This window comes from Brachypodium distachyon, chromosome 2 (assembly GCF_000005505.3).
Source record: "Brachypodium distachyon strain Bd21 chromosome 2, Brachypodium_distachyon_v3.0, whole genome shotgun sequence".
NCBI lineage: Eukaryota > Viridiplantae > Streptophyta > Magnoliopsida > Poales > Poaceae > Brachypodium > Brachypodium distachyon.
This window is the reverse complement of record NC_016132.3, coordinates 23,556,024-23,577,296: the sequence shown is the minus strand read 5'-3', so window position 1 is coordinate 23,577,296 and position 21,273 is coordinate 23,556,024. Positions and strand designations below refer to the sequence as shown.

Here is a 21,273-nt window from a genome sequence, read left to right as displayed (position 1 = left end):
CAAAACAATTGAAGTTCACATAACAGGACATTCTAGGAACTCTCATACATCCACTCTTCTAGGCTGTCTGATCGCGTTTGGATCTTTAACTAGCCCAATGCAACATATACTACAAGTTTATAAGAAAAGCAACGCTTTGAGATATCTTCAAAAACAATTAAAATTCACATTTTGCACTCTTAAACTAACATCTCTTAAATTACTAGCAGAATTCATGAAATTTTAACTTTCATGTTAGATGCCTCTAATTTACATACTTCCTATTATTCTATTGTCGAAACTGATGGACGCGGCAACGCGCGCCATCATGATCTAGTATTATAGTATATCCTAGTACCTATATACTACATTCTACATACTCCCAGTTGTCTATATACTTACCTAATTTGTGTGAAACGTACGAGGGAGTAACTATACCCAGTAGTGCGAAAAAAATCGTCCTTTATCATAATACATGTATTTATATTAGAAAAATCATTATGTCCGTATATATAAATGTAAGATTACATGCAAAGCTTTACCCAAATTAACATGTATAATGTACCTAAAAGCAATTAAGGACAATGTGCTTTGAATTTTTTTTTGTTCATTTTTTACCTTACGATGCACAAGTTAAATTTTTTGATATTTTACACGTGCTAGTAAGCATATATACTTTCAGAATTTCCCCGAAACGATACATGACCTAAACGAACAATAAGTTCAGCGCAGGTCTTCTAAAATCCCTCGCGAAGGAAACGAGGAAGAAAGAGAACAATGGAGGAGGGCCTAAACGTAAACATTTAGCGATGGCCAGCCGGTAAAAGGCGTCATCCCTCCCTGCTTCGTCCCTTCTCCTGCAATCCTGCATTCCTGCTACACTTCGTCTCGCCTCCTCCTCCCTCGCGCGATCAAAGAGGAGCCCCAAACCCTAATCTTTTTTCCCTCGGTGCCGTCTTAACCTCCATCTGGTGCGGTGTTCCTGGAGTTCTTCGCATATCCTAATTCCTCGGCTTCTAGGGTTTGGAGATGGGCGACCACATGGCCGTCTTCCGCTCGCTTCGTGAGCTCTTCCCTCAGGTACGATCGGTTCCCCTTTCTATCTCGCGTGGGGCTATAGGTGTTGCTCGAAGGAGAAGGGGAAAACATATTTTTTTTTTCCGGCGACGCGAGGGTTTGGGTTCTGCGTAATTTCACTTGTAGGAGGGAACTGGCTACAGATTGATCAGTGATTTCCAGTGGAACGAGTACGACGTGCTAGTTGCGGTGAGACTGAGGTTCGATTTTAGTGTCCCGCCGAAATTTGGGTATTGATTATTAGATCCATTCTTCGTTTTCTCCAAAGAGAAGATCGATTCTTTTACTGGACTGCTGTGTGATGTGCATTTGGACAATCGGCGCTTCAGCTTTGGTGCTGTCTAGGGCCGCCATCAAAGTGGTAACGGATTTGTTGTGCCCCTTTTGGCAGGTTGATCCTCGTATGCTGAAGGCGGTGGCAATAGAACACTGTAAAGATGCTGATTCAGCTGTGTTGGCCGTCCTTGATGAGGTCATGCCATCTATGACAGGCTCAGTCGGAATTCCTAGCTTCCATCATGAAGCTGCGTTGCCTATGGAGGAATTTGTCAGAAATTTATCTGCTAATCATGGTGCAACGGGAAGTTCATCATCTGCTGGTAAGAGTATAAAGTTCATCATTTGCCCCATTCCCTTCCTAGTGCAGAAGGTGTTCCATCTGGAGGCTTTGAGTGCCATATCTTATCATCCTTATGGTAAAAAATATCCAATTGAAGGCGCTTGCATGCATAGTTGACACTTGACAGTGTCTGTGTATGATTGGTGTTATTTTGGATCTTCTTAGTTGAGAGTTCTCAAGCTAGCTCGTGTGGCGTTTTGGTGACTTGGGTAACATACTGGTGACTGTTTAAGTTTAACTTGCGCTTGTTTAATGATGTTTTTAGTGTTAAGTAATGACTCAAGGCTTTACGTCTGGACTTTCTTATGATTGCCTGACTAATTGAGCTTATGTGGCAGCATATTCTCTCTTATTTTTTGGAAGTTATGCTCAGTTCACCTTTCCCATTTTCTGAAGTTATGCTAATGGCTGGACTGTCAAACCAGGGCCTGATGCGCGTGTTAACGAAGCTAATGGAAGTGTTGATTCTGCACAAGTCCCATCTTCTACAGGGATCATAACTGATATGCAAGAAATTGTACTTGGTGAACTAGATGTGACTCCACCATACAAAATGATGAGTGAACAGCTACACTTCCCTTCGCATCATGTCCTTGAACTTAATGATGAGAAAAATGCTCTGATCATGGATGAGTTATTATTTAAGTTTCCTTCTGAGAATAACTTAGTCCATTCAGATAATCCAATTGGATATATTGTTCAATCACCAATGGTAACAAGTCGGAATGACAGCATAAATCTTAATGCCGCACAAGTCCAAGAGCAAGATTCTGACATCAAAATTCCAGTTGGGGATTGTGTTCCCCAGGATTATTCTTTGAAGAAGTTTCATTCTGATTGTGCAGATATAGATAGTTCCATCTGGTTAAAGATTCGTGGCGGTGTTTCTAATAGTGAAGCCTCACCTGAAATTCCAAGTATTGAAAAAGATGATTTTGCACCTGTGCTCGATTTTTCTGTTCCATACATCGGAGAATCCTCTGTTGGGGCTGGTGGAGTCTTGGAACAGAAGGATACTAACTATGCTGGCATTGATTACAACAAGCAGCATACCGAGGATAGAGTTGAGCATGGTGACACATTCTTATCTTCTAAAACCAACTTGCTTCCTGATCTTAATTTGAATCCTGTTGCTTCCATGGCTTCAACTCATTCAAGCCATTCTATTAGTATCAAGTCACTCAAGGATTCCATTGTTGATGCCAAAAACAAGAAGGTAACCTGTTTATTGAAATTCTCACCATGCTAGCCTCTTTGAAAAAATTGGTAGAAGCATGTGTTACACCCATGTGCTTGGGATCAGTGAAAGAAAATAAAGTCATTTTGGATGGGGAGCTCATGGATTGCGTTTTTTAATGTTCATGCTTCTCTCTTATTTTGTTTTCTCTTGAAAAATTGCATGGTTATGGCATTGATGTTTACATATTGGTCCATGATTTGCTTAATAAAGATAAGTGAAAGAGAAATAAAGCCATGTTGGACGTTGTTTTGATAGCAAGTATGGATTGAAATGACAGGTTAAATACCTAGTGCACACTGCGAAAAGATTGATTGAGCTTTAGAGATGTGAGTCAACCTGAATACCTCGTTTTTCATGCACTGAAATAAAGGGAAAGAGTGATTATTCTAAAAACTGTATTTAGTCAACTGCCTCAGTGGGGCTGATGGCAAAAATGAGACATAAGCATAGTGGCATGGCCATAGTTATTCTGCTGTCGAATAAAGTAGAAAAGTATTTGGCTTCCATTTCTTGATGCTGCAGGAGAGTAGTACATTTAGTGTTAAATGGTCGTACTCAATAGTCAAATCAGGCTATGGTAGGCCAAGTGAAACTATATTGGGCCATGGTCAGTAATTCTTTGCATGTTGGTCGTTCTCATGTCTTAGGATGACATAACAATTTTTTACAAAAGAAGACCCTCCCTCCAAAAACACCCACCATATAAGGTAGATCAAGATGTTGCTGGTCTAGGGGCCACTTTGGCTGATACAAGCAGCATTGTATCTACCATTACGAAATATTCTGATACTCAGTAGTTAACACTTAACAACCCCTTTCATTTCTAAAGAACTAAAACTATCCATGACTTCCCTGAGTACTACTTCTCTGCAAGGAACTGAATCAATCATGATTTTACACGCACTGAAATTTATAAAACCGCGAACACTGATTTAGCTCAGCTGTAAAATGTTCCTTATTTATAGCTGATTCACATATTATTATCGAAGTTTGATACTTATTCTTTGTTTTGACATCGCGCAGAATGATTTGTTACCCTCTCTTGAACTGGTTACTAAGATGATAGGCGATGTAGAACTTCTTGAAGAAAAGGCTGAATTGGCAAAGCGTGATTCATCCAGTTCGTGTACAAGCATTCTCACTAAAGTTGAGGAGCTCAAAGAAATGTTGAATCATGCAAAAGAAGCAAATGATATGGTTTGTCCTTTTATCCCCTCATCAATATTTCATAAAGGAGGGGACTCCTGAGTTGCCTAGCCTAAAGGAATCTGACTAATTTGCTATATACAGCATGCTGGTGAGGTGTTTGGTGAGAGATCTATTTTGACCACGGAGGCACGGGAGCTCCAATCTCGACTTCAGAGGCTGTCAGACGAGCGGAACAGCTATCTAGTTGTAATTGAAGAGGTATTATCTTAATGCTTTGTTTATAACCATCTGTACTTAGCATATAGCTACTATCCTGCATGAAAGGGACGTGAACATGGTCGTTTGTAGTTGATATCATGTTAATTCCTTGATTGGAGAAGATGTTTAAGAATTTTCTTTCCATTGACTAAGCTTCCTAGCAGAACATGGAATGGATGGTCTTGAAGTCCTTATTTTTCGGTTTTCTTCATTCTATCCTTTAATGTGACACATTAATTTTATGCCAAAATATGTAACTGATAATAATAGGAGAATAATTTGTAGTTTATATGTTGAGTTAGATAAAGTTCATTTACATATTAGTAAGTTGAGTTCAATGTAAACACGATCATTAAATTTAATCTGTATAGATACGGCAAACTCTCGAGGAAAGATTGGTTGCTGCACAACAGGAAATTGAATCAGCTGAGAAGGTAAAAGTTGAAAAAGAAGCTTCTGCTCAGGCATTACTTAGTGAACAAGAAGATCAGATGAATTCCATTGTTGAAGAATCAAGAAAGCTGCAGAAAGAAGCTGAGGAGAATTTGAAGGTATGAACGTGCATCTTTTATATTAGTTACCATTTTGTCTGTTACTTTCTGTTTCCTAAGATATATTTGATATTAGTTTTCATTATTTAATGAAATAATGAAATATTGTATGGTAGCTATGTTCTTGAGGGATTCGTGCACACCTTGTCTTTTAGCGCTATTATGAATTAGGTTGATAATGGTTCAGTTGCTAATGTTGTATGTTTATTTTTGGATGGGCAGCTGAAGGACTTTTTGGTTGAGCGGGGTCGAATTGTTGATACACTGCAGTAAGTTCTGATTTCATTTCAGCCACTTTGGTTCCCCTGAACTGTTTCAATTGGCTTTTGAATCGTCCTGTAGCTTTTTGACCTAATTATCTCTCAAGTTTCAGTATATTATCGACTCTTTAGAACTTCCGATGATCTTTTTCCATCTTTGGAAAATGTTCAATAATATACTGCTCTTACACCTTCCAAAATCATAATAATGCTGATGTAGTTTGGTTATGACTTACGACACGAGTACACCAGTCTTCTCATTCTTCTCAGCCAGGAACAATTGCCATTTTAAGTCAGTTAATTCTTGTGTAGTACCTCCGTTCAGAAATAATTAAATAAATGATGTTTTGTGGTACCTGTTGTGTAGTAGCTCCCTATCTTGACGAATAACTTATAAAAAGATCTAAGTTGGTTAGATGGAAATTGTATCATTTGATTTTTTTTATGTAATTTCACAATATTATGTTATTAACATATTCATAAAAAACTAAAGCTCAAAGTTACATATTGGAATGTGCGCATGTCTAAAATGTCATCATTTACAAAAAGAGAGTGTGTCATTTGAAATTTAGTTTGATGTTTGTAACTGTTGTAGCATCTTGTCTGGAGTAATATACCTGTCACAGACAGCTAATTCTAAATGATTCATTTTGATTTTGTGTTTATGATCAGTATTTTAATTCATATCCTTGTTGTTATGCAGAGGTGAGATGGCTGTGATCTGCGAGGATGTGTCGCAACTAAAGCGAATAGTGGATGAGCGCTTATCATGGAGCAAGTTGCAGCGATCAACAATTTCGAGCCTTTCTTCCTCGCTGCATTCCTCACTGCACAGGAGTGATAGTTCTTTAGATAGGACTATCGAAGCAGTTGAGTCTACAGATAAGCATACAGTCGCTGAAGGTGCAAGTCCGGTTGAAGATACGGATGTAAACGAGAGAATGGTTGAAATGCTAGCTGACCTTGAGAATGAAGTTGCAAATCCAGTGGTTAAAGGCAATAGCAAGAAGCGGGAGTCCAACGAGGAGGGTTGGGAGTTTTGCTGAACTTCAGAGTGGCAGTGTTGCCCGAATGTCCTTGATAAACATGAGAGATAATAATCAAAATAAACGGTCTACCCATCTTGTTTTCTATGCAAATTTAGTGGACTTTTGATTCTAGGACTTGTTATGGGATAGCATTTGGTCTTTTGAGGGGATGACCGAAAACAGCGGCATTTGACAGTAGTTCATGATATTGTATATATGGAGATCTTAGCTTAATCTATATAAAAGATAACGTCAGTTCAAATGGTGTGATTCAACGTTATATTTCTGACGTTTCATAGTGCGCCGACGGCTATGGCGTTGCACCCTGCGGCCAGGATCTTGGAAGTATTATATTGGAGTACTTGAAAAGCCAAATCTCGTCCATATGGTCATTGCAGAATTAAACCTTCGTATGCAACCTTTTTTCTTACTCCCTCCGATCCACAATAAGTGTCTTCGATTTAGTACAACTTTATACTAAGTCAGTGTAAAATCTAAGACACTTAATATGCATTTGATGGAGTACTTATGCAATATTGATACAATAATTTTGTTGTAACCATCTCAAAAAGCATTGCAAAAAATCTTGCAGCATTCCAAGGACGTGCATGAAACAACTTTGTTAGTGCATGCAACAAATTTATGTTTTGTTTGCAACAAAAGTATTGAAAAGAGATTCCACACACGGAACATGAAAAAAACCGCATGTACGCAACAAAAAACATACACACATGTAACATGTTGAAACAATGTATGGAACATATCCAAATTAACTGATATTCATCACCAGTGTCAAAGGCCCCTACCATGGTTGGTTTGGGCTCACTGGAGCCCCGTCGGAGATGGATCACAAGAGGCCGTCTCCATCAACCCTTCCCCACCATCTTTCCCTAACTCGGTGGTGCATGAACTTCAACGTTGAGCTTCACTTTGAGGCCACGTAAAGCAATTTTTGTAAGCCTCATGTCGGGAGGAAGAGAAGCAGCAAGCTGTGAGAGAGAGAGAGAGCGCAAGAGCGAGAGAGTTAAAAGGGAGAAAGGGTTGAGGAGGGAAGAGCAAAGGAGAGGGCGTTCTCATGGAGAAAGATACATGCAACGGAGACACAGTAGAGCCGAAGGGGACAAGATGTTGGGTTGCACGCGTGAGTTCGTGAGGAGGGTGACCACACCGAAGCAATTGTTGACGGGATATCTAGGATGTTTATGTGGACCAAGAGAACGGTGCATGACACACATGATGGGAACGGGGATTTCCTCATGCAGGCGATCAAGGTCATTTATCTATTGCATTTTATGTCAACTCTTTGTGTAGAGTCAAAATAAGACGCACCCAATTCCATGCATCATTTTGTGAAAATTCTATAGATATTATGAGAAATCATTCGGAAGACTGCGGTATGCCTACCGTATATCACCACTGTGGTTTGATTTTTTTTTTATTTTGGGTATTTGATGCTCTGGTGCTGAATACCAAACACCTTGTCACCTTAGGAAGTTTAGGTCCATGTATACCGTTGACTACTCTAATCTTGAGTAGGCATTTATCTGCCCTAACGAAATTGTGGAACAATCAAACCTAAGAGAGGCCTCAACCATGAGGATCCACTATCACCTCTCGCATTTTCCCTTGCCATTTGATCATTTGCACCACATTCTGGACAAGGCCCTGTGCCCCCGTCTCAAGGCTAGCTGCATAAGCTTTAGGGAGACACTCCCACCATTAGAACGTCCATGCACGCAAAAATGTGGCGGTATTTATCAGAACAATTAAGAAAGATATCCAAAGCCTTTCGAGTATCATACCCTATCTAGTTTTGATTACTCTCGCGAGGTGTATCACTAATTGTTGAAAAGCCTTGTGGCGGCAATCAGATATTGTAGGATGGATCTCTGAGACATTTTTCCAACCACATGGACTCCTTTCCTAATAAGACACATGTGGTTGCCACTCACTCTTATACGATTGAAGCAAGTTAATTTCAGTATCATTGAAGATAAATTTGTTAGAAAATTAGTTTCCTGAAATGGAAAGCAACTCACTATTGTCAGGCCATCTATCATCTCAAGACCCTATGACAAAACACAGAAGACCCTTTCTTTTGGCCGGATGTGACAAAGTTGTAGGAGAAAAGTGCAAAATCAATTGGGACATGCCCCCCCTAACAAGATCATGAGGACACCCTCAACCTCGACAAATTAGCCACTGAACTCCGCTTTAGGTGGCTTCGACTAGAATAGGTGGATGAATCAAAATCCTGGATTGGACTAAAAGCTTCCTTCTAGGATTCGTCTTAGCTTGTGGGTCTAAGGCCTAGGAATATATCGCCAAAAAAAGATGGTCTCTCTATGCTAGCAAGAAGAAGAAATAGAAGGTTCAAAAGCTTTTCAAAATATTCATGGGTTAGTCAGATCAATACCTACTAGGGCATGATGGTTGAGCATATCCAAGAGTTCGCTACGATGTGGGAACAATTGAACCATCTCCATCTCATGTGAAGAGTTAATGATACTATAATTTGGCAACTCGATGACATCCACACTACGGCTTAGGCATACGTGGCTCAGTTTGAGGGATCATGACGACCATGACGAAAACCACCATTTGGAAGGAATGGTTGCCTCCCAATTGCAAAAAGCCAAAATGACACTTTGGTCGAGGTGCGGGTAGACTTCAGCAGTGCGGGTGGCCGAGCTGCGGTTTGTGTAAGCATGATCCCATGTTGGCGGTTCATCTGTTATCAAATGCCTATACACAATAATGATTTGGGATGTGGTCAAACCGTGCCTTGGTCCGAACATCAACCTAGGAGGAGTGAATGCCACAGTCAAGGAGTGGCCGACAAGCTTTCTTAGCAACCGAAGTAACCATTGAAAAACCATGGTTAACTTAATCAAGAGTGTTGCTTCTTCATAAATTTTTTTGACTGGATTGCTTCTTCACAATTGGCTACAAGTAAGTTTGTAAGTAGAATTTATACCTTATTACCGAGTAGGTTTGTTTTTCTTTGTGCGCTTTGGCTTCAGGCAAAGCTTTGTACTCTAAAGTCTAAACTTTCTTCTCATTTGAAAAAAATGGCAAGTGTTTTTCCTTGTATTAAAAAAACATACAACACTTAAAAAAACATACAACACTGCCTTATCACTCCTACCCAACGCTGAATGTTGGCTTTGACCTCTTCAGGGCTGCTATTGTAGCTTTGATGTGCTCACCGAGGAGCATCTCAACGAATGTGAGTTGGCTATCGGTTGAAGCACTAATGTGAGTTTGCGAGCAACTGTCACACATTTTTATTAGTCTTCACTTGCTTTCTTTTTGTGACGATAAATTAGCGGCATTACAGTGACCACCGGAGCCTGGTGTCCACCTCTCAGATGTGACCCGAAACATGGCCAAACATGTGGCAAGAGCAAAGGGTAAGAGAGGAGGATAATGCCAAATTCTTTAAAAATCAAGATTGTCATGTGGTGGCCACACTCGCCATACCTCGGTCGTGCGATCTCGTAACTGTGATCAATGGGGCTAATGGGGAGGCATCACTCACTGTAAAGCCAGCGCCAGTTGCAATGGCATCGAGCCTAAGGATTAGAAGAAAAATAATACTGTATTTGAAAAGGACAAATAGTACTTCATCGTTCTTTAATATAGGGCGTGTATGATTCCGCACGAATATTAATACGAATTATTTCTTCCGTTTCTAAATAATTGTCGCTGGTTTAGTACTCGCAGTTTTGACTTTTGAATGGGACACATGCTTAATTAAGCGTAGCAACGTGCTTTCTTCGCGTAGTCTGACACTCTGACAGGCACAAGCGCGTCCGCATTGAAAGTTTTACCCACTCACCGCCAGATCAAAACTGCCGACGGCTAGGATCAGAGGACGCGTCACTGTCCCCCCTACCCCAACCAAACCAACCACCTGCCCCCACCCCCCGACTCGCTTTCCCCACCCCAAGGCCAAGCCAAGGCACCCCAAGAAGCATCGCAAGCAGACAGGCACCACACGCGGACGCCGACTCGCGAACCAATCGAAAGCTCGCCCGCGAGCGGAGGGAGGACTCGCGCCCGCGACGATGCTCCGCCCCGGCGGCGCCGTGCTCCTCGCCTCCGTCCTGCTCCTCGCCGCCGCCGCGGCGGTCCCCGGGGCCGCCGGGTTCCACCTCGGCGGCGACGAGAGCGGCCTCGTGCGGGGCATGCTCGCCGCGATCCGGGAGCAGTCCGAGGCCGAGGACGCCGCGCGATTCGCCGTCGCCGAACACAACAAGAACCAGGTGCGTCGCGAACCACCCCCTCACCCGTTCGAGTCCCAAATTCAGTCGATATCTGTCCCCGTCTTCGGATTAAATTGTGTTGCGCTACAGCGTGTTATTACGAATTAGGTACATCTTTCCTCATGAGTGGACGAAGTTGAAAGTGCTTCCCGTAGGTTCGATCAGTGCAAGTTTGACATAATGCAAGGTAGTTGAACCAGTTATGTGAGTTTTGGAAATTGTCCATTTCCAAAGTTCGTTGACCTAAGTGGAAAAATATGAAACTTCAGTAATTTACTCTTTGTTCTGCGTTTTAAACGGCCAGCAGCAACTTTTGGGATCTAATTGTTAAATTCGGGAGGGCGTTGAGTCGTTAACTAACTGGAAACATATGCAACTTGCCAACCTACTCTTTATCGGTTTATCATGTGCTTCCTCCGTTTCAGATTATAAAATGCTCTCGCTTTGTCCTAAGTCATTTAAAGAAAAAATTGACCAAGAAAAACGTACTTTTATCTTTAATATCAAATAAGTATATTGTGATTTACTAAAACTAATTTAAAGTTGTAGATGTTGGTAGATTTTTATTAAACTTGGTCAAACTTTGAGAAGTTTGACATACGACAAAGTTAGAACATAAGAACATCTTATAATTTGGAACGGAGGGAGTAATTATTTTCCGCCGATGCATCTTTCTGATGATAGGCACACTTTATTAACTTATGATAATATCCAGTTGAGGCATCTCCGACATTTTGTTTGGGGGATCATGAGATATTCATAGGACATGGTATTTTCAGATTTTGAGCATACATTGTTTTTTTGGTATTTGCTCAGAGTTTCTGATAGGGTGCATTCTTCATCAAATATACCATACCTGATTTCCTCTGGTGTTAATCTTCTTTCTGCAGGGCTCTGCGTTGGAGTTTGCACGTGTAGTGAGTGCAAAACGGCAGGTAGTGGCTGGGACCTTGCATGACCTGATGTTGGAGGTAGTTGATGCTGGAAACAAAAGTTTGTACAAGGCAAAGGTATGGGTGAAGCCGTGGCAAGATTTCAAGGCAGTTCTTGAGTTTCGTCATGCTGGGGACTCCCAGTCTGAGTCTGCAATTGCATCTGGTGGTATCACCTGGCAAGGTATTTTTCATCCCATTAATTTTCTTAATCATTGAGAAGGTAACATCAAATGATATCAATTATCTAGTTCTGAAAGTATTTCGGTGCTGGTATGAAAATTGATGGCTTATTTTGTTGAATCTGAGAATATAACATATTAAATGTTGAAATCAAGTCCTGTTTGCCAAACCTTGGATTGGGCCAGATTCTCCAGATCAAAATATTATGCACATATAAACATATCTTTTGGTGGATCATAATTAGGTAATTATCCAGCTCAATCTATTGGGAAGAAAGATGAGTCTTTCTCATAAAACTATTTTTTTCCAGCTGTTCCCAAGTTCTCTCTTCAAACCCATGTGGCACCCAAGACTCACTCAGAGAACAATGAGAATAATGGACTCGATGTCGGCTCCTCGTCATTCTCATCTCAGGTCTGTTTGATCACCTCCCCTCATGTTCCTACGCAATTCATCACCAATGACATTTCCTGTCTTTTGCTGTTTAGTTCGCCTGCCTATCACCAAAGTATCAAGGGATAGTGCATATTTGTGGGTCAATCCATATATTTGTTGTGATGGTTTACTGCCCGAGGAGTACCAATAAATAAGGGCTTATCTGGTACTGCAAGTATAATGCTATTACCAAATTCTTTTTTATATGACAAAATTCCTGATCCAAAGTAGGTTGTTTTATGCCCATATTGCAAAGTCATCCAATTAGTCGGTGCGTGCTTAACTATATATCGTGGACTTAAAATATTTTCCCATTTATCTTTCACATTTGTGCTTATCTACAATAATTGAAAATGGAATTATGTATACAGAATAATACTTCCTCCGTTCCATAATTCTTGTCTCAAATTTGCCCCAAAATGGATCTATCTATTCATAAAAAGTGTCTAGATACATGTAATATTTCGACAAGAATTGTAGAACGGAGGGAGTAGCTTTTTGTTCCTCTCCCATCTTTTCAGTTGGTGCTGGAAGTGTCTAGGTCTGGTATGGTGTTCCTAGTCCACGAATATAGACCGAGTTTTAGCAAAACCATGAATTTATCGTGTGATGGAGCAAATGCCGCTAATTTATAGTGTCCCATAGCCAGTTTTCCCTTTACTTTCTATGGTCATAATTTGGAGTGATTCTCAAATCTCTACTGTCATAGTAATCTCAACAAAATGGTCATAGTCAATGTGCTGAAGCAAACAATATGGTTTCCATGCAAGGCCAATATCGTCTTATCTATTTCTGCATTCTGCATTTGCTTCTTCAGGTTATATGTGAATGCATTGTGACAAAATCTACTTTTTCAGACATACAAGGTTTAACCATAGCTTCCAGGATGGAAGATGTGAATGTCGAAGCTTAATCTAGGTGTCAGCAACCTATGAACTTGAGGAATGCTAGTAGTTTCCTTCTCATGTGCAAAGTTTCTGTGAGTAAATGGCATCTACATAGTAATATACTATTAAGCAGACCTACTTTGAGCCTTTGAGATGTCGATCCTGTATATTTCTTTCAACACGTTGGACTCTGTATATCTCGTACTCTTCATCTTCTTGTATGTACATATGGCATTTACCTGCATTTGTTGTTCATTCGTGAACCGAAATAAGGAGTGGTTTGGTGTTCCGAATCAGGGCGCACTAAACTTATTTTCTTAGCACGAGATTAAGAGGAATTGTTATAAATAAAAGACTACAGACAAATAAAACACTAGAACATGTAATGCATATATCGACCCTATAAACACCTGCACACCTGACACATTGACACCAAATAACTGGGTTCTTCAGACACCCAACGAATCGGGATCGGTTCTTCCTAAGAAGTTATGAAGGGAATGACAAACATAACTTGTCTCTACATCAGATCTGGAACATGATCAAGGGGATAGAAATCGCCGCTTATTGCTATAAAGCCATTGAGCCAACACAACCAGAAACTAGACTTATGTGCATTATATCGACCGGGATCATTCAATATGACAATATGAACACGATACCAAGCCTCAGAGTGTTGCTGACAGTGAACCCTAATTAGGCGCGTCGTGCTGTAATTCAGGTGTGGCCCTCTATGATTCTGTACATAATTCTTTTTCTATCAATGCATCGGGATGCAAAACATCTGTGTTTTCTCAAAAACACACACAATATCAAGGCAAATGACATAGCAAAATACTTCTAGGGGATGTTGTAAAAAAACTCAATTTATGGTAATACAGTGCTTGTGCGTTGCATTATACAGACAATAAATTTATGCAGATAAATATTTAGCAAAATATCATTATATGGTTTTGTTCGTTTGGGGTTCTAGAGCGGCTTTTCATGAAAAAAAGGCCAAAGCCCAAACAAATAATAAATTTGGATCTGTTGGCTAACCAAAGCCGAAAGCTGCTTTTAGTTATATGGGTGAAAACACCTGTAAAAGGTACTTCTAGGACTTCAAATAATCCCACGCGCATGTGCGACGTGTGTGTAGACTTGTGCAAGATATGCATATAATAATGTTAGTTAGTATTTCAAATATTATAAAATATATTTTGTATTAGTATTCTGAATATTATAAAAATATATTTTTATATATGCGGAATCATTCATTCTTACTCAAATTGTCACTAAAACTAACAATCAGATAGTTAAAGTGGTCTTATCATCCTAGGGGCATATCAGACATTTTCTCAATTAATAGTCACTCCACGGGTGTGTCACCAAATGACCATCGTTTGATGTAGCCACTTCCCTAGCGCAACGGTTTTCCCAGCACAACCAGTGGCGAAGTTAGAGATTGTTGGGTTCATCCTTGTTTATACTGCAAATCTTCATTAAATGAGCAAGACAAAAACTGAACTACTGAAGCATTTGTTTGATTCCATTGGGTTCATTTGAACCTAATGGTTGTATGCCAGTTCTGCCACCACAACCAGCCTAATAGCCCACAACAACAACCCAAAGAGAACGAAACTTTTCTTGGGGAGTACAACCCATTGGAAGGTTTGCCTCTAAACAACTACTTTTCCGTCCGGAAATCTTATTTCCGGATGGAGGGAGCATTAGTGTACGAAGGCTAACAGATACAATGTACTCTGTGTGGGCTGAGAAAGAGAAAGAAACAGTTCCTAGGGAGTATGTACGCTTAGCATGAAATGTACCTTATGGAATCAACAATCAATATGTAAATAAAGGGGTTAAATTTGCTATTGTTTTTGAAAAAGACACACAAGTAAATGTTCATATTTTCTTTTATATTGACATAAATTTTCACCGAGAACAGAACATTTTTGAGCATCGGAAAAAAAAAAGCTCTATGTAAAAGCAAAAGTTAAGCACTAACTTGTTTCCTTACATTATATCTGGGCATGCGTGTCCCGGACCATGCCTAGTGTCCCAGGTCAGGCCCAGTCTTCACTTTTCAGCTCGAAAGTAATACAAACATTTTTTTTGGATACCAGGTATACAATATCATTCTTACTACTATCTAAAAACGGTTATTTTAGATAGTAAGAATGTCCACTAAAGGGCCAAATTCATCTTGTGTCTAGTTTTGATCAAAATTTCGAACTAGCAAGTCCCTGTTGAACTAGAAGTGGGACATAATTGGCATTCCAGTTGCCTCCTTAGCCTCGGGGCCGGGCCGTGCTTTACGAAACCCGTCACGTAATCAGAACCACACGGACGAATGCCCAATATCTAATTATTTGAGAAACCACCCATTTGGCATGTAAAATTGTTTTCCCATAGTTTTACACGCACATTTTACTTTCACTTCATCTTGAAATGAGAAATTATTTTTTTTCGAGAACGTGTCCACTTTTGGAATATTCCTGTGAAAAACAAAAAACTGTATAGTTAATTTAACAAAAGAGGCCCCCAAAAGTAGGAAAATTTGAACTACATCTGCTCGGATCAAGCAATTTGAGTGGGCATAGGCGGCTGCTGGCTGCTGCATTTTCTACCTAGGCTAGAGGCTAGAAACCCCACCGTTTTCAATCACGGCCCAGCAAAGTCGGCGAGAACGCCGCAGCCGGTTTTGAAATCAAATCCCCCATCTCTCCCTCCGGCAATAATAACCTACCCCCTTCCTCCTCTCTTTGTCTCGTCTCCACACTTCCCTTCCCTTTCTGCTCCCGCTCTCCCCCTTTCAAATCCCTCCCCCCGCTGTCTATTAACCCTAGGCGAGGGAGCAGCGCAAAACACTCCTAAATCTGAGCCCTTTCGATCGTCCCGCCCCCCTCGTTCATGGCGACTCCGCCGTCGCCGCCGCCGCCCACGCGCGCCTCCTGCGGCTCCTTTCTCCAAGAACTGCAGGTCCGATTCCGCGTCTCCTGTGATTCCATTTCTTGGGCGCTAGTATCTTGGTGCAAGTTTTGTTTCCTGGGGAAGGGTCGACTGGATCTTGGTTTTGGCTCGTCCATGATGTTGCGCCGTTTGACGGCAATAGTGGCTATGGTGGTTCTTGATGCGGAAGGAAATTGGGTTCTTTTCCCCTTGTCTGAAATGGATGGGCTCGTGTTGGCGTTCATACGTACGGCTGTGTGGGGATCGGACTCCGATTGTCTTATTTTATGATTCGTAGTGTTGGATTTTTAGGGCGTGCTGGGATTGGGGGTCGATTTTGTGTTTCGTGATGCTTTCTTGGCAAGGGATCATGTTTATAGTGCTCCTTTGTTTCGAACTCGGTTCCGAAATTTCATTTCTTTGGTGTTTCCCTCATTCATGTCTGTCTCAATATCTACTGGTGTGCATTGTCAAGTGCCCGGTTTTTCATGTTCCTTTGTTTCTTTCTGCATAACATTTGGTGGGAATTGCTTTGTGCACAACCTTTTGATGCACTCTTAAGATTTCTTTTTTTGATCCAGGAACTGTGGGGAGAAATTGGCCAGGATGAACTGGAAAGAGATAAGATGATACTGCAACTGGAGGAGGACTGCCTGAATGTTTACAGGACGAAAGTGGAAGAAACTAGAAAGCAAAAGGCAGACCTACTTCAAACGATGTCTTTGGGCGAAGCTGACATAGATAGGATCCTTTCTGCCCTTGGAGAGCGTGAATCCTTTTCTAGGGTCTGTGAATTGCTCTCATGTTCCATTCCCTGCTTCTTTACCATGAGCTTATGTGTTACTCTTTTGCTCAATACTCTTTGTTTGTACAGATAGAGAAGCTTGGGGGTACATTAATGGAGCAACTTGCAAAAGTAGAGCCAGTTCTGGACGATTTGAGAATGAGGAGGGATGAGCGCGTAAATGAATTTTTGACTGTTCAGCTGCGTATATTTCGTCTAGAAGCTGAAATTTCAGGAACTACTGATCACGGGGATCCTGCAGCTCCTTTGGTGGATGAGACCAATCTGTCAATAAGAAGACTAACGGAATTGAAGACCCAGCTTACCGAGCTCCAGACAGAAAAGGTTGGGTACCTGCTATAAACCTGTCCTTTCCAGAATCCTTGAACTATCACACCTAATTATTTGTACTTATGTTTTCAGAATCTCAGGCTGCAAAAGATTGATTTCCAGATCAAGTGTATTAATGAAATGTGCAGCATGATGTCTCTAGATCTTAAGAAGACATTATACGAAGTTCATCCCAGCTTTGTTGAGTTGGGAAAAACCAAATCTATGAGTATAAGTGATTGCACACTTGACAGTCTTGCAGGAAAAGTTCACGCACTAAATCAAGAAAAGAAGCAGAGGCTCCGGAAGGTATTGACATTTGTTATTCAAGTTAGTCCAAGCATGGTCCTGCATGTTTCTTAGTACAATGTGTTAACCTTGGTGCATATTCTTCGACTGTTTGATCTTCAGTATGCCAGGCATTAAAGTCGAGTAGTTGACCTTATAATTTGATTCCACTTAATAAAGCATATTCTGAAATTTTACTAAACTGTGCCTTGTGCAACTCCATTATGATCCCTGTACACTGCAGGCATGGTTTACTATTTCTTTGTTAGACTGTGCACATAGTTCTTCAAATAATCATACTATAATTCCCATCCTATTTCTTACCTTTATGTACTATCACATTTTCCTCACGTCACCCTTTACTTTATTTCTAGACAGTGTATGGTTAGCATGTTTTTTCCCCCTGGCAGTACTTGCCGCTCTTACCATACAAATTACTTACGACTCTGATTTTTATTTCGTACTTATTTGTACTAATGACCCATACTGTTGAAATTTGCATTATCTCTTGCAGCTACAAGATCTTGGAAGCACACTTATTGAGTTGTGGAATCTCATGGACACACCAATTGATGAGCAAAAATGCTTTGATCATGTTACCTCTTTGATTTCAGTCTCACCCAATACAGTGATGCCCCAAGGATGCCTTGCGCATGACCTTATTGAGAAGGTTACAATTGATTGTGTTCTTTTGTTTTCTTTGAACTGCCATTAAAGCTAATATCAATTGTCATGTAAATCTTTTCCCCTGTTGTGTAGGTAGAGGTTGAGGTTAAGAGACTGAAGCACTTGAAAGCTAGCAAAATGAAAGAGCTTGTCCTAAAGAAAATGACTGAGCTTGAAGAAATCTACAAAAGTGTTCACATGCATATGGACAGTGATCATGAGTGGCGGCTTCTCGCTGATCTTATTGATTCTGGTTCTCCCTTGCCTTTCCTCCTGAATATTTTACAACTGAAATTGTTATACATAGTTTTATCTTGTATTGTGCTTCTTTTTTCACTAAATAATGCCTGATGTGAAATTTAGTTGGTGCTTCATTTTTGTTTAATGTTGTCATTTCTGTCTCATCTCGAAATCTGTGAACGAATCTCAAAGAAGGTTCTACAACTTTTTTGATATTTTTTCATCTAGTCTACCCTTGAAATACTCAACAGACCAATCTTGATATCAAAATGGTATAGGTATAAAGTACGTACTATTGGATGGTTGGAGGAGGAAATTGCTGTTCCGTTGAAAAATGCTGGTTTTTTTAATATATAATGCACTATCCACTAAATGATTTCTTTTTTTCTTCTTACATAAGGCTTTTCGAGCAAGTGTTCTATGATAAGTGCTTACACATGAGTCACAGTTTTTACAATTGGGGCACACAATTCTGTTCCTTTTGACTTGCACATCCATGAATTTTGACTCGCACATCCACAATAATAGCCTATTTTGTTCTTGACAATTGTGCCACCATGATTACCTAGTTGTAGTCTGCATATTATTATTACTAAGTTAGCTCAAGAGGATGTGAACAACCGAGCATGGAAGCTCTAGACTGAAACAGTAAGTCACTAACTAAACTTTTAATAACTGTGAAACAGATCTTTAGAAATCGCTGGATTTAATCATCAAATGGATCTACCAAAATGTTCGTACAAAATCTAGCATCTAGCATAAAATAAGGACAGTGTTAATTGTAAAAGTAAATGGTGTAGTACTATTTCTGCATCATGTGTCTTTGTGGATTTTTTTACATTTGAAATACTTGAACACTAACATTTTCTGAAATACCACTGACATGAATCCTGGTTTGCCATGCTCCTAAGTGTATTATACCACTAATCATATTTCGTGTCAGCAATTATGATACAGGCTCTTTGCTCCTGTCGTAATCTCCATAATGCAAAAGTACTCGATTCTTGCCTAATTTAACTGACCCTAGATGGAATGTTAGGAGTCACGTTTCATCATTTCCACTTAGTATTCCTTGTGGTTTTTTATTGCTATCTGTTGGATCTAATAATGGATATACTTTGTGTTGTAGGCAGAGCAGATCTCTCAGAGCTGCTTACAGGTATGGATGATAGAATTACAGAAGCAAGAGAGCTTGCTCTAAGCAGAAAGGATATTCTAGAAAAAGTGGAAAAATGGACATCAGCATCTGAAGAGGAGGGCTGGCTTGGTGAATATGAGAGGGTAACTTGAGATTTTCCTTTATCCTTAGATGCTACTCTATACTTGTTCAAGTGCTTAATTGACTGGCCAATTATCTTCAGTTGAAGTATTAAAATGCTGCGTATGCCATATACCAATGATATGGTTTCCATTTCAGGATCAAAATCGCTATAATGCTGGTCGAGGAGCTCACGTAAATCTCAAGCGCGCGGAGAAAGCAAGGATATTGGTCAGCAAAATTCCATGTAAGACTGTATATTTTCGTGTGTCTTTATACTTGATATATCTAATGTTTGGATGAGCTCCGATCATTAAAATACTACAAATGTTGAGCTTTGATGTCTACAACATAAGTTTCTCAACTCCAATATTTTTTTAATCATATAGCTCTGCTTGAGAATTTGACTGCTAAAATTAAAGCTTGGGAAAAGGAGAAGGGCATACAGTTTATGTATGATAAGGCATGTTCCTTTTACTCAATGCTCTTTTCAAATGAATAGGTTAATCTGTGTCAACTTCATCTTAATTGCATTTAGTGTACTCATTACAGACGAGGCTGCTGCATAGCTTAGAAGAATACACCTCGGAAAGACAACAAAAGGACGAGGAAAAACGTCGATCACGGGTTGGTTCATATTTTCTCGTGTTACACTCAATCCTTGTCACAATCATCACTGTGTCTGGTCAGTGTAGTGTACCATGTTAGCAGGCTAAGCTTTCTGGAGATGTATGGAAATCCTGCCCAGTTCCAAGAATAGAAATGGTCTAGAATGGAATAGTTGAGCTATTATCTGGTTGAGCTAGTTTAAAATTGCCTATTAGCTATTCTCATTGAAACGTCATATGTTAAATATTTTGTTTTATTCTCCACGTCACTAATTTGGATAGTTGGAAGGTGAGTTAGGATGCGTATCCTTACCATATAAGGAGATGTGCTTGCTGTACGTTTCCAGTCTAATGGATTGCTGAATGTCAACCATTTTCAGGAACTTAAGAAACTTCAGGAACAGTTTGCCGCAGAACAAGGTGCAACATATGGAGCGAAACCAAGTCCCATGCGGCCGGTTTCAGCAAGGAAGCCACTTGGGCAGAGTTCTAACGTCAACATCATTGGTGGAACTCCTAACAGCCGTCGTGTCTCTACGCCAATGTCACGCAAGGGAGGCTTGTCTTCTGGAAAAATGAAGGATGCCGGCAAGACAGCTGCTTCTATACCAGCAAACTATGTTGCCATTACCAAGGATTGCTCAGACAATTCTTCCCTGTGAAAATGTCATCTCCTGCAAGTTGGGGCCTGAAGCCCGTACCCTAGCTTTACCTTCCATATGCCTAATCTCATACAGATTAACTGCTTGCTAATGCTTGAATGATTTGGTGATTATACTTTGGATGCAAAACCTTCAAGACTTGAAACCTTCCCAAAATAGTACTGCACATTTCTCTCTGCTTTCTTTTGTTTGGTGAGAAGTGGTAGTATGAGAACTCCTGCGTTGTTTGCTGTATTCAGCGTCTGCAGGGTACCAATATTATCCATATCCCATACCTTGCAGATGAATAACTATGCGGTTTTGATCTTTGGATTTTCTTTGCTAAAATCTGCAGTTTTTGCTTTTCCAGTCTAGGATTGGCAGCCTGTGCCTTATCCAGAAACCTAGTTTTCATGCTTAGAAATTATCACCTTTTTAATTTCGAGCTTGCTTGATTTAACTTTGACTGACTATATTGTACTCAAAGTCAACATCATAAACAGCTGGGAATTTTTTGAAACATATGGGGACTACTCAAATTGTCTAGAACATAGCGAGTTTGAGGTTTGCCGTTATGTGCACAGAACGGCCTGACTCTCTTCCATGGTGCACAACCTTCATTTCTAGTTGCCGCTGCTCAGTATGACCTGTGTTCTGC

General features: G+C 40.3%; 3 protein-coding genes across 3 annotated transcripts; all 3 read left to right on the top strand.

Moving 5' to 3' along the window:
* Positions 1-752: 752 nt before the first annotated feature.
* Positions 753-6,423, top strand: LOC100838996. Its single transcript, XM_014898963.2, has 8 exons — positions 753-1,059; positions 1,448-1,655; positions 2,101-2,891; positions 3,939-4,112; positions 4,206-4,322; positions 4,694-4,873; positions 5,096-5,142; positions 5,837-6,423. The coding sequence occupies exons 1-8, from the start codon at positions 1,009-1,011 to the stop codon at positions 6,177-6,179; spliced, it is 1,911 nt and encodes a 636-aa protein (XP_014754449.1). The 5' UTR covers positions 753-1,008; the 3' UTR covers positions 6,180-6,423.
* A 3,708-nt stretch (positions 6,424-10,131) lies between these two features.
* On the top strand, positions 10,132-13,155 carry LOC100838693 (cysteine proteinase inhibitor 3). The gene is made up of 4 exons (XM_003568416.4): positions 10,132-10,429; positions 11,320-11,545; positions 11,855-11,958; positions 12,837-13,155. The coding sequence occupies exons 1-4, from the start codon at positions 10,232-10,234 to the stop codon at positions 12,849-12,851; spliced, it is 543 nt and encodes a 180-aa protein (XP_003568464.1). The 5' UTR covers positions 10,132-10,231; the 3' UTR covers positions 12,852-13,155.
* Positions 13,156-15,595: 2,440 nt separating this feature from the next.
* LOC100838389 (65-kDa microtubule-associated protein 5) lies at positions 15,596-20,910 on the top strand. Its single transcript, XM_003568415.4, has 11 exons — positions 15,596-15,830; positions 16,382-16,585; positions 16,675-16,929; positions 17,008-17,223; positions 17,717-17,872; positions 17,962-18,121; positions 19,238-19,389; positions 19,526-19,613; positions 19,756-19,829; positions 19,919-19,993; positions 20,355-20,910. The coding sequence occupies exons 1-11, from the start codon at positions 15,762-15,764 to the stop codon at positions 20,634-20,636; spliced, it is 1,731 nt and encodes a 576-aa protein (XP_003568463.1). The 5' UTR covers positions 15,596-15,761; the 3' UTR covers positions 20,637-20,910.
* Positions 20,911-21,273: the final 363 nt, after the last annotated feature.